General features: G+C 40.5%; 1 protein-coding gene across 5 annotated transcripts in view; it reads left to right on the top strand.

The window, feature by feature from the left end:
• Positions 1-26,046, top strand: part of mctp1a (multiple C2 domains, transmembrane 1a) — a 135,914-nt gene that overhangs the window by 82,376 nt on the left and 27,492 nt on the right. For all 5 annotated transcript variants that reach the window (XM_075468735.1, XM_075468737.1, XM_075468736.1 and 2 more), the window contains 7 exons: positions 1,563-1,665; positions 2,466-2,568; positions 3,159-3,260; positions 3,771-3,845; positions 5,980-6,099; positions 13,273-13,389; positions 24,764-24,820. In XM_075468735.1, coding sequence (XP_075324850.1) covers positions 1,563-1,665; positions 2,466-2,568; positions 3,159-3,260; positions 3,771-3,845; positions 5,980-6,099; positions 13,273-13,389; positions 24,764-24,820 — 677 coding nt within the window. The remainder of the gene's footprint in view (positions 1-1,562; positions 1,666-2,465; positions 2,569-3,158; positions 3,261-3,770; positions 3,846-5,979; positions 6,100-13,272; positions 13,390-24,763; positions 24,821-26,046) is intronic.

Genomic DNA, 26,046 nt, shown 5'->3' on the forward strand with positions numbered 1-26,046 from the left:
TTAATGTATCTTGTTTTCACTCGTAGAAGTCATAGATGTCAATATCCACTTGAAACACTCTACATCAATAGAGCGCCACAAACAGATATGAAAGGCAACACCTACGCCTCAGCATTGATCACAGTGACATTTACTTTGCACACCCACTAAATGTCCTGCCCTTGTCACAACATTTGAAGAAAATCACACCAATCAATGACACTCACACACGTGCACCACCAGTGACTCACACACACAGACGAACGCAAACTTCCAGGGGCATTGAACTCAATCCCAAAGTTATTTAACTTTATCGTGCAACACTGCAGCTCTGCTAATATTTCAATATAGTTAGTATTTTCCCTATGAATATTTGGAACATTATTTTAAACTTCCTGACCCAGCCTTTTCAAGTGACAGGCTTGAACAAACAGAATTAACAATTTTGATATTTTCAGTTCATCTTGAGGCAATCGATGGGAGGTGGGCTGGCAGACATGGGGAGCTGGTCTCACTTCTCCTGTCGATGCACAAAGAATCTGAAACGTGATATTTTGGTAAACAAAAAGAAAAAAATGAAGACATTTCTGGTTTTGATAAATACAATACTGCATGCTATTCTCCAGAAAGATCCTTTTTTTCCCCTTCTTTTGGTCTTTCTTTCCCTGTCCCTACTTTGTTACATAATTGTAGTAAATTCTGAACTAAAAGTTTTGTCGAAATTAACTTGCATTGATAATTAAATTTGATTCATACTGAGCCATATACCATATCATGTGTGTTTTGTAGCATTAATGTATCTTTAATGTTAATGCATTTGTGATCCATAAGTTGTCATAATTATTTATTTTATTACATGAAAGGTGTGATACTTATGAGACTAATACAGCTGCTACTTACAAAAATCCTGACCACCAATGCATCAGTTTAAATGAATACAGTTTTTAACTGTATTATTTTTTTCAGTTATGACACTGACGATAGAAAAGGCTGTAGGGATGGTGGGGATTTTATTCTTGCTATTCTTTCATCATTTAATTCTCATGTTGTGCCTTCTTTCACTCTTTTTTTTTTTTTTTTTTTTTCGTCTTTGCCGCTGCCATCCCACCCGCTCTCTTTGGAATCACTGATCATGGACCAGCTACGATTCTCACACCCCACGCGCAGCTGTCTTTATCTTCTACTTGGAAGTTCTCTGTTCTTCGGAGTCACATCGACCCCTGTGTTCTCAGTACCATTTACTTTCAAAGTCCTCTCCCTCCTTTTTCTCTCCCACCCCCTCCTTGTGACTGCCCAGGGCAAAGTTGTCCTGGAGCTTATCTTCTAGTTGTCCATGTTTCCAGGGCTGCGATAGAATGGCTTGCAGCTGCTCAGCTGATATACTGTTGTCGAACATACACAGCACTGGGGCTAAAAAATGAAAGAATCCTATAATTACAGTCCTGATAAATCCAGGGTATTGGAGCTGTCGTGTGGTATAAGGGGAGGGGATGTTATGCACTGTATGTCTTAATCAAACCTGGTGAAATTAAAACCCAAAATTAACCAAACTGTTTTGTTTTTTTTTTTGTGGTGCTTGGCAGGTAAGAGTGACCCATTTTGTGTTGTGGAGCTGAGTAACGATCGGCTGCAGACACACACTGTCTACAAAAATCTCAACCCAGAGTGGAACAAGGTCTTCACTTTGTGAGTATCTCTCACTGTACCCCTTCGTCTGTACATGAAGAAAAACATTGCTTATAGAAGATTATAAGTACTTTTAATTCAACCATATTTAATTCTGTCATGTAATGAAATATCTAATAAAATACATACAACTGTATTTTTCTCATAGCCCTCAGAAGTTCTTTTTTGTATTTTTAAATATTTAGTCCAGTTAAGGCACAGAAGAAGAGATATCTACTGACTACACTCCATGTGTGGAGAAAAAAATATATGAAACATTATTGAAATAATACTTATTTAATAGTGTTTAGTGTATGTTATGTCTAATTTTTTTTATGTTTACCAAAAATTCAAGATAAGACTATATTTTTTAATTTCCAGTCGATTTTTTTTTTCTTCAGTTTGATATATAGTTATTTATTGAAATTATTTTCATAGTTGGGTAGATTTACCTCTACATGATTTTTTTTTATATAATGCTGATGGTATAATACTGGTGTCCCATATAACAAACTTGTAAATTCTCAGTGATGGGACGTGCTGGTTTACTTGTAATTAAAGTGCACATCTTTTTCAGAGCCTCCTTTCCACTCATTGTTCAAAAGACTTCCATATAGCTAATGCCATACTCTGATGCACTATCATGTATGCACTTGTGATTTTTTTCAATGTAAATATGATCGAGCATTTAAAATGTTTCATGATTTAAACTGATTTCTGTGTCAAGGGGCTTAAAGAAGTCTGCAAGTTTAAACAGCTTTCATACTTTTCTTTTGTTGGGAGTCTCTATTTCACCGCTGTTGTCTTTGTGTGTGGTCCAGTAACGTGAAGGACATCCACTCAGTACTCGAGGTCACTGTTTATGACGAGGACCGAGACAGAAGTGCAGACTTCCTGGGGAAGGTGGCTATCCCTTTACTAAATGTGAGTCAAAGGCAGATTTTTGTGTTTCTTTTTCTTTTCCCACAGGAATAGTAGAACATACAGCAGAGCAACAGAAAGAATGAAAAAAAAAACAGAGGGAGATATAAAAAAGCAGAGGTTATTTTTGCAAATCCACTGATGACATTGTTATTATTATTCAAAGAAAATGAGTTGAAAGGAAGGAGAAAAAAATGCCAGGAAAAAAAGACTGATAGAAGATAGAAAGTAAGTTTGAGTAAATGGATGAGAGAAGAGATGAAAATGACACTGATGGAGGGACAGAATGACGCGATTTGGGGGAAAAAAAGACGAAAGAAGTGTGTCTCTTATATTTGGTAAAAATATAGATGGGCAGTAAAGAAACTGTGTCTCTTGTATATCTGTTCTCTGCTACGGTATGATTCCCCAGGATAGTTAATTTCTGTTTGACAGAGTCGAGCTGCAGTGGGTAATGAACAGGTACTTGTCATAGTTGCCACAGTTGTTTTGGGTTCCCTGTCAGCGCCAGCAGCTGGGGTTCAAAGGTGGCCCGGGGAGCCGATTCAGCCGGGTATTGCCAGACAGACGCCTGTCATGTCCCTCTCCCACAGATCCAAAATGGAGAACGCAAAGCCTACGCCTTGAAAAGCAAGGAGCTGACGGGGCCAACAAAAGGGGTCATCTTTCTCGAAATAGACGTGATTTTTAATGCTGTAAGTCTTTCTTTTGCTTTTTTTGAGTCTCTTTGCTGTTTTTTTTTTTTTTTCGTATTGCCCCCCCCCACCCCTTATTATCCTCTCACTCTCATCCCTCTCTTGTTCTCCCCAGCATTCACCCCTTTTACGCTGCTGTTGTCTTTATTCTGTTGCCCCCCCCCCCTCGCTTCCATCTCATCCCTCGTCCCTTGTCCCTCGTCCTCGTTTTGGCTTTAATTATCGAAGACTCCCTCTCAGCAGCCTTTGTTTGCCCATTCCCCATCGCTGTGTGTGTCCTACAGCGGCCATCTTACAGCTCTGTCTCCTGCTCTCACTAGCCTCTGACATGAGGCACGCTCAGTGCATGTGCAGCTAAGTTATGCCAGCACACAATGTTAAAATAATCAACACATTGCTCATTGTTCCATCACTTTGATCATCTCTTTCATCTGTACTTTATCAAATTCTAATAAAAGTCTCTCACCATTTGATGTTCATGACATTGTGTGTGTTTGCTCCATCATCCAGGTGAAGGCAGGTCTCAGGACTTTGACTCCCTCTGAACCAAAGTATATTGAGGAGGAGCCCAGAGTGTCCAAACAGGTACATCAGCAGCCAACACTTATCTTCTGCTACCCCGCCTTTTTTCTTTTTTTTTCTGTGTCCACGAGTGCACCTCCTTATTCTGCTTAACTGCCTGAAGCAAAACCAACAACACTGGTGAGTGGCATCTTGTAAATCACGACAACTGTGTAGGCAAGATACAACAGGATGATTGAAGGAAAAACAGCATTTTGTCTCTTTTTTTTTTCATCCCTCCTCTCCCCCTTCTCTCATCTCTTCCCCCTCGCATCCACTCTGAGTGGTGAATAGAAATGTCAAGCTGTCAGCTCTGGGGTGCATAAGTAGATTGGCCATCCTTATAGTTGGCCCTCTCTGCCACTGCTGCTTTGCACTTCATTGTCACGCTGCTCAGTGTGGCGGCACCACAAAGGGATGAATAGCAGGGGCTGGCCCACATCAGACATGTCATATAAGTGACCGTTCGGGCTCAGCAGTCAATGTTACGCCATACACAGTCTAGCACAGTCCTACCCAAGACAACACACACAGAAGCTCCCATACCACCCTTTTGTCAGCCCTCCATCTATTCTCTTCTGTCCTCACTGTTTCTGCCCTCACTGTTTCTGCCTTCTCTACTGCACCCTATCTCGGTTCACTCTGTGCTTTTCTCCCAAGTGCAGAATCCTTTTTTCATCTCCATTTCACCCCTGACTCACAGAGATGACCCATGTCAGCGTCTCGCAATGATGATGTCACTGGTTGCTTTGGAGGAATTGCCCCATGAGGGTTCTATTGTGTGGTAGCAGCTCCCCTGCTGTTGCTTAATGTTTAGTTTTTAGTCACACACAGAAAAGGAAAGAAAAAAAAGTGTGCGACTCGTGCATTTAATCGCAATTTGAGTTAATAAATGACTTCTCTACTTTTCTAAATGTTTTCAAGCTATGACTAAAGGCCACATTTGACATATTTGAAGAAATGTAAAATATTCTTATCAAGACATATATGGTAATAATGAGCTAATGACCTACATCAAGTGAATGTGCTGAGGAATATGTGCAAATTGTTGATTTGCAGTCTTACTGGCTTCGAAGCCTGTGTGTTTCTAGCACAACACTATATAGTCATACCCAGTTTATCCACAGAATAGCAACACATAATTATACACAGAGAAGGACAAAATTCTCCTCTCATCTAGCATCAAAGCAGCCAATTCACCAATACAAACATGCAAATTCATATGCAGATATATATAATAGTCTTAACTGTAGTACTGCAAATTCATATTATGTATCCACATTGTACACATATTTAAACACATACATACTTTTTCACAGACTATGATGGCCTAGAACATTTTTTTTTTTTTTTTTTTTTTAATGGAACAGCAGTATAGAGACACAGTTTGTCCTTTGGGAGCATTTTCTCCTGGTGGTGACCTGATTGGGTGGTTTGCGTTCTTCGCTCCTGTTATGCTATTCCCTTAATAGTTAGGAACCCAGGGGGATGACAGCAGTTAGCCAGTTCTCTCTCATATCTGGCCAAATGCCTGGAGAATGCTCAGGGAGGAGAATCCAGAGACTGTATTAGAGAATGTTTTTATTGTACTTTACTTTATATCTGGGAGGGGGGCGACCTGAAGAAACACTTCAAGTCAGCTTGCTGTGGCGACTGTTGTCCTATACTAAGACAGATCCTTATGTAGTTTTCTAAAGAAAGAAAAGCACATTGACACCTACAGTCTGAGTACACTTATAGTGTAATTGTGATTCCAAAGTGAGGTCAGAGATGCTAATCCTGAGCTGTTTGTTTTATAAAGCGCAAGATGAAACACTACAGGGTTCACCATGAAGGCTTATTATGTTATCGCAACATAAATGAGTGACAGGCAAACTGATGCAGTACGTCTGCACAAGCTTCTATTTTCCAGAAGAACAGTGATAGCAGATCATTTTTGTTCTGGTGCTTCTGGTGGTGTCATTTGTCAAAGATCCACAACTACATTTTCTTACACCCACTCCTGTTAACTGTCTGTATGTTTACTTGTTGTATACAGTTTTCCCAATGGATGATAAATCATGTAAATAATAGCATTCTGCTTCGTTTACCATGGCACATGTTTGACCTTTAGTCTTCTTTTGTATAAACCATTAACTTTTTTTTGCCTTTTCCCCAGTTGCTTTTGCACAACTTCAACCGAGTTAGACGCTGCATCATGTTCCTGATCAACACAGGCTGCTACATCAACAGCTGCTTCGAATGGGACTCTCCACAGAGGAGCATCTGTGCTTTTGTGGTATGTGGAGGTACACTAATGGTTACACTTTTCATGCTGAGCACACACAATAGAGATACACACGCAGACGTGTTCTTGGAGAACCATTTCTGCAAACAAAGTATAAATCCTTCACTGTTAATTTTACATGTGTAACACAAGAAACTATGGATATCTCAAGCACAGTCAAGTCATCAAATGTACTCATATGGTAGAACAGTTTTTTTTCCATCCTTGTATCAGATGTACATGCGCTCATGTAAAAATACTTTAAATGATAAGCGTCTGTTTTGACACTTGCTTGCTGGTAATGATTGGAGAAGTGGTGTTACAGCTGAAAACACTGTCTTAAAGGATCCTCAGATGTCCAACTAGCAAGAAAATGCAGCTACACTCTCTTTCCACCACCTATTGGCCTCGTCTTCATCATTTCAGTCTACTCTGTCATTTCTGTCTGGAATTAAAAGGTGAAGTTTAATTGGACGACAGAGCTATCAGTAACAGACATTCTCCTGCAGGGCAGTGAGTGGCTGTATTGAGGTTCCTACCTTTAAGATGACAGAGCAGGCATTTAATCCTGTCTGCTTCAGTGTCCCTGACTTAAGTAGCTACAGGACAGGTGGACCCGCCCTGCCCCAGCCCTTTACCATGAGAGCACTAAGTGTCTCCACAGCAGACATTTGCAGTGTTTGGCTGTCTGACACCAGTTTAATCTCTGCAGAGGCTGTATGTGTGTGTTTGTACAACGGGTCACAGTGTCATCACAAGACATGGGTCAGAAGAGACATAGTATTGATCAGTTAACATTTTCCCTTTTGTGTGTGTGTGTGTGTGTGTGTGTGTGTGTGTGTGTGTGAGAGAGAGTTCACTTGTGTGTAAGCCTGGAATGCACATGTTTGCATTTTCTCTCTGATGTTGGCGCAAGTCCTTGTGATTTATAGTTTAGAAATAAATGAATGTGTCAGACCAAAAAAAAGTGGAGAAAATCACAGAAGTCAAGGTCACTTTAGGAATGTTAATCTTCTTGGTGAATCAAGATGGGAGGATGCAGCCCTTGATATTGTAGGATCTTGTATAAGCATATACAAACACACATGGACGGCTTGAGAAGCTCCAGACAAATTCCTGATAAACAGCTCAGACGATACATATTCACTTATATTCAAAGCATTCATGTGATGACAAAAGATGTATCTAGGCCAAGGACAAAGTATTTTATGTTTTATGTATTTTATGTGTTAGAAATTCTGAAACTTAGGTGTCATGGTACCCCCCTCCTACTTCTTTCTACCTTACTGCACCCCCCACTCTTTTGGGAGTCTGCTAACGTAGGAGTATGCACTTAGCTAAAAGCATCAGAGTATTTAGGGCCTCTCCTCTACGCAGGTATTCCCTCCCTCCCCTTCCATTTCTTCATCTCATTTCTCCTTTACTTTGAGAGGCCTCTTAATCACTTCACTCATCTCTTTAAGTGGGTTTTTATGGGGGGCCATCTGGCCAAGGTGGTGGATTCATGAAGGTGTACTGCAGTGTGTGATTATGGACATGTGTGTCTGTACACATGTGCATGTGGGTTTCTGTCTGGCTGTCTTTTTTTAGACAGATGTTACACTTAACTTTCTTGCTGTAGCTACAGAGGTGGAACGGTGGGCAATTCAACCTCTAAACTTACATATGTGTGCACTTCGTAAGAGTTAACCGAGCCTGAGGGGGTGAATTTAAGCGTTTTCATATATTTGTGGGATTTTGTGAACGTGCTACTGCATCAAAACGCAGTTGTCATAACATGTCACGGCACCACACTTTCTCTACAGTTTGTCTATATGGTGTTTTACTCTCCTTCTGCCCAGTTCTGAAATGCCAGCCCTATGTACACATCACCCATTAGTGCCAGCTGTGATTAGTGTGTATGTGGTGTGTATGTGTGAGAAAGAGAGATATCACATAGTCTCACATCCAGCTTTTCACTCTCCCTCTCTCACACCCACACTGCTGTCACCCACCCATCCCGACAGTGAATCAGCCACCGTGGCAGCTTTGCCTGAGGCGTTGGCACAATGGACGGGACTGGAGTTACCTCCTGTCCTGCATGATGGGTGGTGTCTGAGTGTGTGTGTGTGTGTGTGTCTACTGGTGCTGTCTCCATTCCCTTTGTAAGGGTTAAGCGTCTGCTTCCGTTGTCCACACCTGCAAGCTGAGTGTCTATCCCTTCTATCCATCTAGCCATCCCTGTTCTTCTTTATCTGTACCCCCCCCCAGTCTTTTGCTTTGCCTACCAGAGAGTTGAGGCCATTGTCAGGCTGAGCGGTGTTGGGTTCTGTTCTCCTGCTGCTGCCAGCTCTCCCCACGGCCCCTGCAAGACAAGGCTGTTATTGCCCCAGGGACCGCAGGCCGCAGCAGCTCTTCCTCCAAACAAATTTGCTGTAACTTTATCTGCAATTGGGCCCTGAATTGGGAGCAAATAGAGGCAGCTTTGTGAAGCTCAGGGAAGGGCGAGGGCAGCGAGCTGGGGGTTGTTGGGGAGGCATGGGAAATGATACCAGGCTCTTTTATGTCAGGCAAAGTAGGACTCTTATCAGGAAGAGAGCCCAGACAAGGGAGCTACTTCTAGAGGAAACTGGAGCACCTATCACCTGCTTTGCATTTAGATAAAAAATTCACCCTGCTGAAATAAAAAAAAAAGGGGCAAAAAAAAAAAAGCAAAGACGGGTACAGAAGCAACTATTTGAGTGTGTCTGTGTGTGTGTTTGTACATGTCTGGCTGACAGTTTGGTACACATATACATTCTGCCAAGACACCGTAGCAGTCAGCGGTACACACCACTCCTGGTCTCTTTAAATTGCTCCTTTGACTTCTCTTCAAACAACCTCTCTAACTTTTAAAAGTTTTAAAGTCTGGAGTTCGTCTTTGCCCACAGCGAGGGACAGCTTTGAAAGATATACTTTCACATTTTACCGCTCTCCTGATTTTCAAAATGAATGATAGTTGAAATAGAGTGGCATGACTGACAGAGAAGTCAGAGTTTAATCACCAGAGAGAGACTGAGCAAAAAATTAGGCCTTTTGTCAAAGAGTCACACATTCAGGATCTTCACTTTTAATATTTACTGGTGTGCTGTGACCATACGCTTTATTTCATTTGATTATACCCTAACAAGATGAATGGCTTTGACACATTAGTTTTAGTGATTTGGACAGATTTTTCCTCGGCTGAACATTAAATGAGCTATGTTCTGCAGCTGAGCAGCAGGGGGCAGCCAAGCACCACTGCATGATGTGTAGGTCTGGTCAGAAACAGGACACAGTCTCCCTCCTCTTGTTTCCTCGAACTTAACAGGACTCCTAGTTGCTGTCTGGCAACACTTAGTGCCAGCATGGAAATTGATGTAAGAGAGATAAAGGGAAACTCTGAAATCCAAACTTCAGCTTCACTCGACTGAGACAGAGCAGGGGGAAAGTTAGCCCGGTGTGTGGTTAATGTAAGCCAAAGTACTGAGTATTACCCTCCCACAGTTCTGCAGCAAAAAGCCGTCAGGGCACAGTTGTGTTTTGAAACAAATAATGCAACTCTCAAAGTGTCATACAAAGTGCTTGAATAAATCATTTTGACTTTGCGTTTTCTTCAAATTTTTAACAGTTTCCTATTTTGGATTTTTTTCTGGTGGTAAGAGAAAGCATCAAAGACTTTTAAGTGCAATGAAATCAGACCACAGACACATGTCAAAACAATTAAGAACACTGGTTTTTGGTAATAGTATTTTAGCTAAACTAAACTAAGTTACTCTGGTTTTACTTTGTGTTTTTAATTGTCTGTTTTAATTGTATGAGACATTTTAATTCCAGCTTTGTTCAGACGGGAAGATTGCCCACTTCTGAAGAAGCCTTTAACCACTGCCAAACTGATTTTAGCAGATTTGACAGTAGAAAATACTATTACTTTGTTTAATGACAAGTGAGCATTTTTTTCTTAAATTTCAGAGCTTTGCACCAAAGAGTGTTGAGTCACAAATAACTGAAGACAAATGATGGGCAATTTTCATGACAAAATAGATTTGCTAGATAAAGGTAAATTGTTTTCCCTATTATTTCTGACTTGCTTTCATCAATGACTACTACCTGAAGTATAACAAAAAAAACCAACACAAAAAATTGTTTTAGAAATAAAGTCAAATATAAAAGATCTTTACTGTTACGCATTTAAAAAAGAATAATGCTGATAATTGTAGAATAAGAATGAATAACATGTTCAACCTTTGAATTTAGTGTTTTGTTTTAAAGAGATCATATACGCATTTACCTACACTCAAAACACAATTAGGGAATTTGCAAAATTTTGAGAACATAGATGTAAGCATGCAAAAACATCCGGTCTATACATGAAAATCTTTACATTACAATACAGCCACAGTAAAAATTCAGCAATGAAAAATGAAATATATAATATAGCATGAATGAGGCGCAGCAAGCATCTCCACTATGAACCGTCATCAGATTTGTTTGTGACCACACAGAGTAATCTATCAATTATTCCCATAGCCTACATCTGGAGCTTCATTTAGTATCTTCCTCCTCCCTTCGATCTAGCATGTTTTCGTTGTTATTTTTTTCCCTCCGTCTTTCTTTGGTCACTGACATCCACAGCAGGCTCCTTCCCTCTCCCACCTCTCCAGGCGAGGAGCTTCCTATCTGGTAAAGCGAGCGACGGGGGGTTGGCTGCGATCGCCTGGTCCTGATGGAAAGGTCCAGGCACTGCAGGGCCCCACTGTCCAGCCTGTAGGCACAAAGATGATCCAGGGCCAGCCACCGCTGTGCCTGGGTGTCCGGTTTCTCTAGCTGCCAGTCAAAACTTTGCTCTCAGGCATTTTAACCAAATGGAGTAAGAAAGAAGGGGAGGTGACAGGTTAAACAACCTCAGGCACCCTGAGAATGAAAGAAGATTTTTGAAAAAGATAAGCTTAAAAGAAGGTTTTAAGGTGTACTATAAACATGAGGACAATGACGAGCGATTCATTTTCCTGCCGTGTGATAACAATAGTATGAGCGATTAGAAAAACAGACAATATATTTGTATGTAAGGTTTATTTATAGCAGTGTGTTTGAAAGGAGGATATGTGTATCTGCACAAAGATGTTTGTAAGAAAGTAGTTATTTATAGAGTCTACCGGTTTGAAAGAAGTGAGCTCCTTTGTTTGTTCAGCTAAAGTCAAGTCTGCACCTTTTTTTGCACATTATCTTGTCGAGGATTTCTGCAGTGTTTATCATTGTAATAGATTATACATATTTGTAAACTGGAAAAATAATTAGTTTGAAGATGGATAATTTTAAAATAACTACATTTTGTAGAGAAAAATGTGTGTAATCACTGAAGGTGTTGTTTGTATGCATTTTATGATGAATTAAGAGAAGTTGTGTTACTTATTGGTACACAAATATGACTTAATTGCATCATTTTTATAACATTCTCCTGTACAGCTGTTTCAGACAAAGACTATCTATGAATGAGCTAACTTGAGAACTTTAATTTTGCTTGCTGCAACAGGCCATTCGGCTTTATTTTTTGAACAAATATTGATTTGAGTATTATATTAATATCGTGGACATTTTTTATTGTTGAACAAATTCCTTTTTTCTCTCTGTATAGGTATTCAGTGTCTAGTTAGTCTATTTTACAGTAACGTGTAAATCTATTGCAAAGTTTGCACATAAGTTTTTTTTTTTAACTTTGCAATATGAAAAGCTAATTTCAATGACATTTCGATGCAAGTGATTGATGCCTGCACAATGCGCAAGTGTGTGTGTGTGTGTGTGTGTGCGCGCATGCTTGTCTTTGTGCAGTTCAGTGTCGGACTGACTCTGCTACACAAACAGCAGACCTGCATACACACTGCTGAAGAGCTGTTGAACCTCATATTCACATTAACCCGACTCTCCAAACACAATGAAAAGCTTAATGTTAGTCTCTGTCTCTTTCCCTCATGCACACACACACACACGCCAAGTTACACACTCAGAAATTAAACAATTTGATTGTTCATTATCAAGCTTTCACTCTCACTTGTCAATGTTGTTCAGCCAAACAGGATAGATCATAATTGGTACACAGACCAATAAATCCGTTTTATACAGTGATAGTTTCAATTTCACCACCCTTAAAAGTTTCCCATCAAAACTGATTGTTAAACAGGGATGTATTTCCACACAGAGAATAATTAATTACAAATCTTCTTTGCTTGTTTTTGAAATAATGGATTTCGTGTACTAGAATTTGATAAATATATCTGGAGAGAGGACATTAAGCATTAGACATGGTTTGTATTTTCAGCATCTGTTGTAATTGCTATTGTGATTTTATCAGTTATGAAAATCACGGAAAACTTAAACGTATTATTAGAATGGATAAATATGCTTTTCTTCTGTTTGTTTCTGACAGATGTTATTCCCATACAACACCCTATCTCAACTTTTATACAGCTGACACAATGCTGTCTCACAAGTGACACAATACGGCTAGAAAATATCAAGCTTGCATCATTAGCAATTTGACTTTCCCACAAATATCTTCTCCCAACCACCAGAGTAATCTCTTGTTAGAGGCTAAGGAACCCTGCCAAAACCAGAATACTGGGATTTAGAAAAGGTTAATTTTCAGATTATACTTTTCTTGTTTGGTGATGAGAGGGGAGGTATTGAGGTTATAGTTTTGGCAGATGGGTGCAGAGAAGGTTAGAGATGGGGCATACGAGTCTTTTGGTGTAGGAGAAGAGGGTATTGGGGTTTGGAGTGACAGGGTTAGGGACTTGGGTTGTGGGGTGTGTGAGGTCATATGCTGGAGTTTGGGGTTGGGCAGAGAAGGGTCAACTTTGACGTGCTGTGCCTGAAACACGAAGGAACGAGGCTCTGACGGATCATACTCATCCCCCTCGTCATTCTTCTACTCTCCTCGAGACCCAGAAATCTTTTTTGGGTCAGAGTGTTGAACATCAGCTGTATGACACCGGGCCTGTACCCTTTGTTTAACCACTGCCTTGTTTTTTACTCCTTGCTCCATTGAGTTTACGATTCTACATATCAATGTGTGTTGTCTCAAAATGCACATTAGACCATTTTTCGTTCTCATAGTAAACCCAAGTATGGAGTACGAAATGTATTCACGCTTAGCTCACACAGTTCGCACTTATTTCTGTCTCCCAACAGATTTTTACCATCGTCGTTTGGAACTTTGAACTTTATATGATTCCTCTGGCTTTGCTGTTGCCGTTGGCCTGGAACTACATTCTCATTGCTTCGGGGAAGGATACGAGACAAGATGTGGTGAGTAAACCCAGTCCTTGAAAGTATCCTTCCACCTTTCTTTCATTTCACTGTAAAGCCCAGTTCTACACACAATGCAGTATTACAATTCACTCAGTTGTTTTTATCACGGCTTTGCGCTCTTGATTTATTCTCTACTTTAATTACATGCTGTATACATGCATTTCTGGAATTTATACAAACAACACATCAGTAATTTGAGAAATGTGACAGGTCATTATAATCACTGCAGATGTACAGCTGAGAGTGAAAGCAACATACTTTTCTTAAGAAATTTCAGAGTAGTCGGAGTAAAGCCTTCGATTAAATTGCACTTGCAAACTTTGAGCTGAATTGGAATTTAATTTTAGAAAATGTTTTTACCGATTAAAAAAAAAAAAAAAAAAAAAAGAAAAGAACCCCTCCATCTGCCACACGAAGAGCTGCATTCTCAGTGCATCCCACATTTCTCACTTTGCCTTCTTTGAGGCAAAGAGAGGGGAGAAATAATAGGCTGTCACCTTGAGCTATGTTACGCCACTTACCTGGTAGTACATTTATTTAATTCATTTATTTTTATCTATTATACCAATTAAATGATGTCAAAGCAATGTCATGGAGAAACAGACATGTTTTAATCATGGCCAGGCACATTTTGAGAGTGGAGACTGAAAACGAGGGAGAGAGCTGGACTATGGAGTGAGCGTGAACAATGAAGTGATTAATTTTAATAAGTGCCTTCCTCCAAGACCCAGTCGGAAATAACCCGTTAACAGACTTCAGATTTTCTTGCAGTCTTTTGCCTTCTATATGTATATTTATCTCTTCATAAGGATTCTTTGGGTTAGATTGAATTTGGAAGCCGTATTAAATTCTGTCATTATGATAAACTAAATCTAAGAGCTGTCGGTCATTCTAATGGAACATATGAAACTGGAATTAGATGTGAACTATACATGACATACAACATAGATTTGGTAAGTCTTCAGAGATAATCGCATTTGTTTCTAAGCTTCTAAAAGTGACATTAAAATGAGCTAAATGAGAAGCATACAATCCCTCTGTAGCTTAGAAATGTCCTAAACACAACACAGTGCTTTTTGGCTCATATCTGAAATATAAGGTGTTTAAGATCAATTCCAATCAAGAATTAACGGTTTGCAAGCGAATTCACAGAAAAAATAAACCATTTTCAAATGACACACTGTGAGATTTCAGAGGGTGCTTTTCTCCACCTGTAGATGGCGACATTGCTTGACAAAAGAAATGTAGAAGAAAAAAAAAAACCCACATCTATCATAAGACAAAACCCAGCTTGAAAATTTGTACCCCTACCTGCTGCTTGTATTCATCTTGACCTAATGATATTCATTTACAATGCACTTAAAACGAGGCAACAAAGTTTACTTATGCTTGTAAAGTAGCACTCACTTCACTTTAATTCCCACTTCATGCAGAAGGATATTTCTCTTTTAAGGGCCCTGTATAATAAGATATCTCCCACCTGCTTTAACCAACAATTTACTTGTTTTATTTTCATTCTTTTTTTTAAAAAAGATTTTTTTTTTTTGGTCTTCTGGATTTATACTCCCAGTTACAGCTCAAGCTCCAGGGTTGTGTTTTGCCTTTGAATGTTGCTTCATTATAACCATTTTCAGAATACAGTTTGAAGTACTTTTGGTTGAATTCAGAGGAGTTTTTGTGCCTGCTTCTGACACAAAGCTTAATAGATCATCAAGGCCAGGAATGTTTTAGCTCTAAGAGCACTGCTGCAAAGCTTCATATCTTTCTAATATGAGTAGACATTCAGCAAGTGCTTTAAGTGAGTAAGAGCGCTGTGTACATCTTGCAGTTTGACAATGTTGGTATGTGTGTTGGAGTGTCAGTGCTGGTGTTGTCTGGGAGATGGTATTTGGAAAAGCTATTTCTCACTGCTGGTGAGAAAAAAGAATATTCAGTAAAAGCAATTGGGATAGCATTAAGTTAAATGTCCTATTAGTGAATGTACAAATGTGTCCATTATTCATTAACTCTTGTGCTACAGTGTTTTTTTCTGCTGTCTGATGTCTTCTAAAGCATTATCTTTTACTTAGGTATTCAAGCAGAGACAAAATGAACATATATAGTTCATTATTATGGAAAAATGCCGTGCATGTGCTCAGAGATAAAAGTCGTCTATGTCCTTGTCAAAACATGTGTATCTAGCATGCATATGCATAAATACATGCAAATAGTCTCTGCGATGGTATATCTGATGAGTATGATTTTTGACAAAAATTTGCATAATTAATGCATCTTCTTTTTTTCCCGTGCTTTTGCTGATGTGACTATTGCGCTTAACAGTATACAGCAATATGGAGGACACAAAGAAAATTTTCTGACAGTCATTGTCTCACTTGTATCAGTGTTGCCATCTCACTGCCTGAGAATTTGTGAATGTGATGAACCGTATCCTCTTGCTCCATTATCAACTCCCTGTCACAATATTACAATCGAAAGTCAAATTAAACTTTTACGTACAGTAAAAGCAAATACTTTTGTATGCATTAGTTATTTTAAGGCTTTTGTGTTTGCAAATGTTATACTGTATGCACACAGACACACACTTAAATGTAAACTCTCAGACACAGTATCCCCTGAGTCCTGTCCCTGTTTGTTTTCAGTTTCCCAATCTGCAGAGGTGCAGAGGGGTGGTGGTTTGAGCACAGTGTGAGCATACAGTATCTGTGTTCTTTGCTTCCTCTCCTGGTCCCCTGGATTCCTCTGCCGAAGTCATGGTCTACTCACTGTTTCCCTCTTGCACTTGGCACAGAACTGAAAAGAATAGCAAAGAAAACAGGGGAAAATGCTTTCTAATTACTTTAAACAACACACCAAATTAAAGCATTGTGCTGAGCCGAGCAAGGGTCAGCATCCGGAGCGCTGCGGTTTTCCAGCAGTCTAGGGTGAGGGTAATGCCAAAGGAATCTCTGCTGAACTCACTCTGAAGGGTGAGATGCAGATAGGGTGGGGAGAGAATTAGAGAAAATGGAAAAAAATACACACTTGAGCACAGTGTTCCTAATGAACTGGCCTTGATTCATTTGATGGGTTCAATGTGCAGGCCCTTCTCTGGTTTTACACTGTAGCCACAGTTCTTAGCCCTATCTTTTGCGAGTAAACACAGTGTTTTCTACACGCAGTAATTCCCCACTCAGGGTCACTGACTGTTGTGTGGTTACATGATGCTTTGCAAACAGATCCCAGATCAGTGCTCCTTACCCTAGCCCCAACCTTGACCAATACCTACTAAGCATTCAGAGTGTCCTTAGAACAGCGATTAAAGGAGGCACTGCACCAGCGAGGTCCCTGACCTCCTCTCTTATCATGTAGCACTCTGACCCGTGAGTGCTGACTCTTTAACGCTGTTAGCTGACCTGTGTGTCATACTGGAACATGCTCACTGAAACAAACAAGATGACCTTTTATGCTTCTGAATCTTTGTAGAAGATGCTTTTCTTTGGCATTCAAAGCTGATCATGTATTATCAAGAAATAAATATCTCGTCTGTCTACATTTGTTTGGAGTCTCCCTTTAGTGGGAGCTGGTTGAGAATTTTGATGACTCTTCTCTCTACCTCTCCCTTGTATAGAAACTTGGAAAAGTTTGGAACTTAGATCCTTGCCATAGCTGTTTATAAAGCGTCACATCAGCCATTTGTTGGTTGACTCCCTTTTTGAAGAGTTTTCTATTTTGGCTGTCACTATGTTTCTAATTTGAAACTGCACGTTTCAAATCGTTTCAGTGGACCCACATAAACTATATATGCTTAATAAGGAATACCTACCATAAAGCATACCCTGCTTTGTTGTCTATTGTTTTATTTATTAATGTAAAATGGACAAAATGAATACCATGCTACAATACAAAATTAGCTTCTTTTTTTTTTTTTATAAAGGAAAATTTAAACTGAGGTTCTAAATCAAGCAAGAAATGGGATAATTTTGTCATAGACAATTTGGTCACAACCAATGAAGGCACCTACTGTAAGCAATTTGTTGTAAGGCAAACCTGGGAGCTCCATCCATCTTTATACAGTAAATTGATAAATCCCAAACCTGTTTCAAAGGAAGCTGCCAGCAGACAGTAGTTTGTCAGACAGATTAAAAGCTGCTCCACTGGAGTAAGAGGAAGGCTGCAAGATCCATGCGCACGCATGCGCGTACGTTTCCATTTTAGTGCATTGCATTAATGTGTGTGCATGAGTTTATATGACGAGCACTGAGGTTAACAAGCAGGGACACAGCCCAACAGATATCCTTCCTCGCTGTCCTCTAGGCCCTGAAAAGCCCTTACCAGATGTTATAAAGGTGTTACTTTCGGTGCTGGCTGTCGCAGAAGGTACATATGGAACATTGTGATGTCTCTTTCTACCACGGGATGATGGGCAATTAGGCCTCGTCACACTGGAGGACCATCCTCTTTATCCCGTGCTTCAGACCATTACATTGATTCACCCAATGGATCCGCCAAACCATTACGGAAGAGAAGACCTTAATGGCCTGGAGATACTTAACACTTAGAAACATGCCTCCAGTGGCAAGAATAAGTCGACTACTTTCAACCCACTCTGCGTCCTAAATATTAGCATTTCCACAAATGCAAATGTAGAAATAGACTTGTCCTGTAGATAGAGCTTAGTTTTCTATTAAGATGAAAATAATTGACTCTGGTGTTCTAACAACATTATAATTAGCTATTGGCTGATTTAATCTTTACTCTGTGAGAAGTGATCCTTGTGAGTACAGTATGTTATTCATTAGTGCCAAAAGAATTTAGTTTATTTCTTAGACAGTAATATTGTCTTTTTTTGTTTTAACATTTCATCATTTCTAAAACAAGACTTCATTGCCATTTTTATATATTCCATTTTCTTCCTGATTTTGCATCTCAGAAACTGTTCCTGTATCTCTGAACACACTGCCTCTTGACATTTGCCCTCATTAAGGGCCACGCAGAACACAGGTAGAGAAGACTAAATATCAGGAAAGCTGTAAGAAAAAGAGGAAATGCTGCCTATTATTCCCATCTTCTCCAGAAGTCACACCTCCAATTTTCCCCAAAAGAATGCAGCTCTGGGAAAAACAAGGAGAATAAGAAAAGGAGATGGAGTGGGAGCAGGAGACAGAAAAAGACAGAGAGGCATTCTGAGAGACAGAGCGACAGCAAGGAAAAGGAAAGCAGCGGTGGATGGCAGGCACTCCTCAGTGCGGAGTCAGACATGGCAGTTGGTGACAGGTGACAAAATCAAAAGGTCATGTCACTTTTAACTGCGAGCGCCTGTGCCCCGCTGATTTCCCCCGTGCCGCCCCGGCATCAGCACCGCTCGTCTCTGCTCCTCACGCTGCCTCTCTGTCTCTGCTAAACTGGCAGATAGGATGGCAGGCTGGCAGGCAGAGAGACAGGCAACGGGCATAGTTTGAAGCGGGACGAGAGCATCAGGGACGCCACTGCAGAATCTTCCCAGTCTCCCTTTTCATCATACAGCCTCCCCCCTTCCCTTTGTCTAACTCCCTTCATCACACTGAACCTTTGTAAGTGTCTGTGCACTTTGCGAACAACATCAGCAGTTCAGGGTTTCTGCCTCAGTGCTTGTTGTTGTTTTGTTTATATGGTACACCTGCTGTAGCTGTTTGTGAGATTTTCAGTTTAAACCTTGTGGTTAAGTTTACAGATGTGTATAGTTGTGTGGAATAGATTGAACATCAAGTATGCCACCAGCTTTAGCACTCTTTTGCACAACTAAATAGGACTGGACAGAACTATCTGCCTGAGAAGGACTTCTCATTGTATTGATTTACACTCATCTTAGCTTCCAAGGCCTTCAGCCCTCTGTAGTATTAACCTTTTTTGAGCGTGTCCAAAATACTGGTTGTTCTCTCAGGAAACACTTGCCATCAAATAAGCACTATGAAATGTAGCAATGATACTTTAGTATTTTGAAACTCAGTCTTTGCCAATGCTCACAATTTTTGTGTGCCTTTTATGACTATGTAGCTGCCCTTTTCACCCCCTACCTCAAGCCTCCAGCTCTAGTAGCACCCCAGCCTCAACCCTATCCAGACCCCTGCTGGGTGAGCCCTGGCTCAGGCAGTGCAGATGGAAGTGCCCCCCTCTGAGGGCCACGGCTCTGACAGCTTGTGAAGGGCCTGTGTGGGTCAGCTTGGCTCAGCCTTATCAGACACACAGCTCTCTCCCAGTCTGCAGAAACTGTGGTATAGGCACCGCACACTCATGGACAGTGCATACCAAGTAGGGCCTTGAGATCCCCCAGCCAGCCACTCTGCCAAACCTCAGCAGCTGGAGAGGTTAAAACCCCCTCACGTATCAAAGAGCCAAAACAGCAGGAGGACGGAGGGAGGGATAGAGGAATGGGAGAAAATAGAAGGAAAAAGTATATCTTCATGTTCACCTGGATGTCTGCCTCAGCGTCAATTCCCCCTGCGGCTGTCATTGGGAAGGTGAGGAAGGGAAATAGTAGAACTCAGTCTGGCCAGGGAAAAAGAGAGTTCAGAGATGTTTCAGAGGAAGTGTGAAAATGATGTGGCTACTGGTTGTAGAATTTTATCTTCCCCTCTCTGGAGTGGTTGTCTGCACTTAGTTCATTGATCCAGACAGGTTCTGTTCAATTTTGCTTCACAAAAATCAACCTTCTCAAACCCTTGATTTGTGTAGTTATGCTGGAATCCTCCAATATACCATGTTTTTACACAGTTTAGCTCAGATATGTGTCTTGTGTAGTAGTTATTCAACTTTTCCTGATTCTACAAACTAGGTATGTATTCTACATATTTAGAAGCCATGTACAGACATACTACTAATCCTGCTGCAAAGGCAGAGCTACTACTGCTACATCTTTATTTGAGTCAGCGGTGTAAGGAGGATTCTACTGGATGTGAATGAAGATTGGCCCATTTTAAGATTAAGATACCACATTTCAGATACTACACAGTTATAGAATTTGCGATTATGATTTAAGTTAAAGAGCTCATGATCACATCCGCTTTAATACTTGAGAGCCATGTATACAGCAAACATTAAATCACAATGATAACTTTGTGACCCTGAAAATATGCACTCTGTCCTTGAAAAAACACTAGGGGTGCTGTTGTACTGTTGAGAGTTTGCAAGAAGGTTCTTGAATGACAGTTTTTGAGAAAACGTTTTTCTGCTTTTCATCTCAAATAAAACAATAGCCTCTTTGATTACACTCGATGCATCTATGTATGCATTTGTGGCCACACAAAAAACATCATTGTTCTTTTTCAAACTCAGCCCAGACAGATTTTACCGAGCACACTACACTTGAGCTGCAGCAAACCATACAATACACCACAACTGTAAATTAATCACAAATATCTTGCCCAGTGCTAACCTAAAGTTTCCAAATATACTGGAAAGTTCAAGCCCTGTGGCCATCATATATCAAGCACCAAGTAGATTAAAGCAACAGTCAGCGAAGATGCACCGAATAACTCTGGACAATGAAGCGAGGGGGACGCCACACCAACTCTGTGATATTAACTGGCTGTTCCACTGGTTAAACAGTAATGTGCTGAAAGATTTGATTCAAATAGTCAAAGAGCGGGCTGCACAGTGGTGTGGTGGTTAGCACCGTCACCTCACATCAGGAGGGTTCCAGGTTCAACTCCCCACTGGGGCCTTTCTGTGTGGAGTTTGTATATTCTTCCTGTGCAAGCATGGGATTCTCTCCGGGTACTCCAGCTTCTTCCCACTGTCCAGAAACATGCATGTTAGGTTAATCGGTATCTCTAAAATTGAGCGTGTGTGTGGTTGTTTGTCTCTGTGTGGCCCTGTGATGGACCATTGACCTCTCCAGAGTGTACCCTGCCTCTTGCCCGATGACAGCTGGGATAGGCTCCAGCCCCCCCGACCCGACCGACGGATTAAGCGGGTATAGAAAATGGATGGATAGTCAGAAAGCTTAGCTGGAATTTTTTTTTTATTAGTGAGCAATTGTACAATTCTTCCTTAACAGACAGCATTAAGGGCTCGACTGGAAGTGCACTAAAAGAGGAAAACTCCTTGTCATACAGCAGAGCATGTGATGAGATGTGGTTGCATTAGACACATACTGTAATTCTTGCTAATCAGCTTTCAGGTTTAACCCGAGGCCAAACACATGCATTCATACTTTCAGAGCCATTTGAACTCTCAATGTCATTGTGTTCACTTACCTTCTTTGTGTTTAGTTTATGTTATCACCATCTACTGTATGTATTCATGGGGTACTGTGTAATCTATAAGAGCTGCCTGCATCCTCCCTGTATCATTTGAATAGGCTTGAATATGTTAATCCTCACCTTAGTATACACTGAATTGACAGGAGCAGCTCAGCAGGCAAAATGCGAGCCCAATGCGATCCTGTCGACAGCAAAGCTTTGATGCCACCGTGCTGTAATGATAGTTATTCAAACAACATGATAATGGGAGGATAAGTACACATTTGATATCATAGACCAAACAGGTCTTAGACAGAGGAAAGAATGAGACAAACAGAAGAGGTAGAGGGATACAGCGAGCAAAAGAAAGATGTTTGAAATTCATCGGCTGTGCTGAGGTAATTTATATCCTCTCTTACTGAGACAGTAGCTTCAGTGCACACATTTAGCCGTGACAATCTTCAGGGCAGATGACATGTTCCATGTCGTTTTATTTATTAATTTTACACTGTGTTTCATTGCGGGAAACATGACTTCCCTCTGTAACCAGAGGCAATAGAAGGGCGAGAGCAGAGAGCAGAGGGAGACAAACGACTATCATTCTCTCTGTCTCTGTAGGTCATGCTTCTCCGGCTAGCTCATGCTCATTCCTTTGTTTAAAGTTTGGAGCATGTGCCAGGCGTGCCCTGGTAAAGCCTCTGTGTGGAGGATTCCATTATGTTTATATCTTGGCATGGGTGAAAGGATTTGAGAGGAACCATGATGTCTTTTTAAACAGTTATAGTTCATTTGTTTAGAGTTGCCAGAGGGCTTTCATTTCACTGTATCATGTAAACATCTTCTGTGTTTGCTGAGAGCAAGAATTCTCTCCCTGGTGTTTGTATAATGTAGTGTTGGAAGTATTCTGTATCAGTAAAGAGATTGTCAGTCGCGGACAGTCGAGCTTATTTGTCTAGACAGTGATGGAGTCACAGCAAACTGGGAATACCCAGTTGCTATATAGTCGGTTAAAATGTGCAGTTCTGTGCATACATGTACAACACTTTACCCAAGTGATTCTGAGCTATTGATAGAACACAGACACACAAACACACACTATTGATTCTACCCTTTCAACTCTGCTGTTCTGAACTCCTCTTTGTTTGTGTGGGAAGCTGCATTTACATAAGAGGCTTATGTCAGCCGCCACAACGTTTCCTCTCTTATTCCAATGAAAAACAAAAAGGACAAAAGCCATTGTCTTGTTAAGTAATGATTTTTGGATGTCTCCAAACTGGTTTGTGCTGTTCTGGACGTGGTTAGGGAGTTGTGGTGAAGTTGGTATTTGAAGATTTACGAGTGTTTGAGGATTGGTAATGCAATGCAAGATGACCAAAACTGTCTGACCAAAACTGGACTTTTAAATTGCATGTAAACATGTTTATCTGGCCAAAATCATATGAAATCAAGCTTTTCAAAATCAGGCTCACGCACTGTGGTTGCGGTGCAAATCACTCTGCATGTGCACGCTCAACTTAAGTCAAAGTGGATAAGGCGCTCTGCACATGTTCCAGAGGCCCATCCTTTCTACGGCAAAGTTTTCATTAATGCAGTTGAATTCCCAATAAAGCTAGTCTCTTTCACATATTTTCTGTAGGCTACCTTTTGTTAAATAGCTAAATGCATCAGCAATTTCAAATCAGCCCATTAATACTATGTATCAACTTGCGGCCACTTTCCAGACAGTGGTTCTGCTCTAATAATTTCCAGACTTTATAACTGCAATATAATTTGACAAAATTATAATCCAAGTGACTTATAGACAATGTCTGTACACTTAATTAAGCTGTAATTACATGTATAATAATCTCCCACAGAGAAATTTAGAAATAGCAGGATGTCTTGAACCATTTCTCCCAAAGTTCACAGAGTTGTGGCATTGAAAATACTTAATTCTGCCCTCTAGCATGTATGATGGGAGCAGAACAGCGGTGTAGTTAAATGGCTTAGTCGAGCTGTACCAATAGCTCGACTCAATTGTGCACAGCTGTAGGGTTGATGTTATTGTTCATGTAAATTGGGAGCATGAATGTGTAGGTTGTAGCTATGGTGTGCGATTGAGTCATAGAGGTTGCATCAAGGCAGCAATGACCTCTGATTTTGACTTGATGGATGGCATCAGACTGCATAATCAAAACATAACTCAAGTGTTCTATCTCTTCTGACTACTAATCAGTTATTAAACACAGTGGACAGAGCTGCTTGTTGGTTCAGGGTTTTCCTTGTGTGTCTAGACATTTGTCCACTAACTTGCCAACTCAAACAGATAGAGGGCTGGGAGCGAAGGTCTGCATTTTCTCGATTTGAATGCATCTTAACATGCATATACAAATTGTAATGCTGAATAAGAAAATCTCGAACTTCCATGTTCACTTTTGTGTTACAGGGGTTTAGCATTCTGAATATGTGTACATAATTGTGTTCCAAGACAAGTCATTTTTCTTTGTGTTGTACAGTATGTCTCATAGTGTCTCGGGGCTTCAGGGTAACACCAGCTCTTGTTTCATCGGTCATGCACCACTGAAGCAAATAGTTGCTGTTCTTTGTGACTTGCTCCCCGAGCTTAAGGCTCTCCTCTCTGTTCTCTCTCCCATGGAGTATCGTTCTGTGCGAGGATGTGAAATGATAGATAGGTGAATGTATAGAAATTGGAGGTAGAGGTGACAGATGAGTGCAAAGGTTAGGGAGGTCACAAGAAACTGTGAAAAATCACAAGATGATGCTGTTTTGTCCCCCTGAGTGGTGTAAGATTTGAATGCTTTAATGCAGTGAGATTAGAGTGGATGATTAGACTTTAATCCTCAGAAATTCAAAGCCTGAGTATTTGCTTACACTTCCAGAAGTGTCCACATATTTGAACAACAGAATGTTTCTAAAATTAAATTCTACTTCAGAACCATTCTGAAGCTTATGACATATTAGTTCTCCTAAGTCCAATAGTTGTGTTATCCACATGCTTCCCATACTCATTAGCAAACTCTAGCCAGACATGAGCATAACCAATCAGCTTAAATGTGCCTCTCTGGCTGTTCTGATGATGTTAACCCTGTGTTATGTAATGTTTATCTAATGCTCAAATGTTTTTTTTAAATTTAATTTTGTTGTTTTTATTTTTCCTCTGTTCCAACTGTCAGCAAGCAGTGGAGGACCTGCTGGAGGATGAGGATGAGGATTTTGACAAAGATGACAAGGTAATTATGTCTCACGTCTGGTACCCAGACACACACGCGCAAACACACACACCGCCTCAGGAGGGGTTGACACTGCTTCACAGACCGGAAACACAAACAGACTAACGAAATGACTTCATCTCCCCCTCTGTTGAGTTATTCTCACCGCCTGAGGCACAAACACATGTTCACAGATTGTACAACCTTTGAACCTTTTTTAAAGTTTTCTCTTTAGGTATATACAGAGCACATTCCTCACCTTTCCACCTTTTTTAGTCTGTTTTGTTTTGGTCTTTTTATGCAGTTGGTGCACTATCCTGATATTTCGTTTTATGTACTGCTATGTTGAATTTGCATTACTAACACTCCCGCCTTTAGGCCTCTCTTCCTGGGAACATGCACCCATATAAAGTGCTTAGTTAGCTATTTAGGTCCATTCACTGCTCCTTTATGTCCCAGTAAAACAGCATCTGGGCTTGTCCAGACACTATCAGGTAACAACAGGTGGCTGCTTTACTGCCTCCGCTCATTTACACTGTAGAAACAGCTACTGAAACAAATGCCACTGAATAGGGTACAGAACGTTGTCAAAGCTGCACATGGGAGTGGTAATTGAAATGATCTAGCTGTTTTAGTTTTTTTTTTCTTTTTTTTTTGGGGGGGGGGGGGGGGGGGGGTACTTTTGAAAATAAAACAGCTTTCTTTTTTATACTGCAGTATGATGAGTTTCAAGTAGTATGAATTAAGGACAGCATTATGACTCGTGGAAACCTTGAATAATCCAGACAGTGAAATTACTTGAGCTCAACACACCGGTGACGTGCAGGTTAGCAGGCTGGGATGTAATAATTTACATGACAAGGTTTGTCAGTCTTTTTTGGGGTGAAACTCTGCCTCTGGGAAGCTAAATGTAAAAGCCCTCAACAAGTCAGGGAATCTTTAGGCTGTATTTAGTTGGAGAACACAAGATCACTAGTATTTCTATAAGTGGACGCCTGTGACAAAAGAGTTAGAAAATAATTTATAGTTCAGATGGTCAAATAGTCATTCCACTAGTAAGTCAACCAGTCAAGCAATCAGTCTGACAGCCAGTTTGGTGAGGAGCACACAAATATATGTGTACATTACATCCTCTCCCACAGTGATGCAGAAGCAGAGTTTCATGATTGTGAAGTTCCAAGGCCGAATGTATGGGAGGGGGGCCACTGACTGAAGATATACACCAGACCTTCTTTTTTTTTTTTACC

Source organism: Odontesthes bonariensis, chromosome 6 (genome assembly GCF_027942865.1).
Source record: "Odontesthes bonariensis isolate fOdoBon6 chromosome 6, fOdoBon6.hap1, whole genome shotgun sequence".
Classification (NCBI taxonomy): Eukaryota; Metazoa; Chordata; class Actinopteri; order Atheriniformes; family Atherinopsidae; genus Odontesthes; species Odontesthes bonariensis.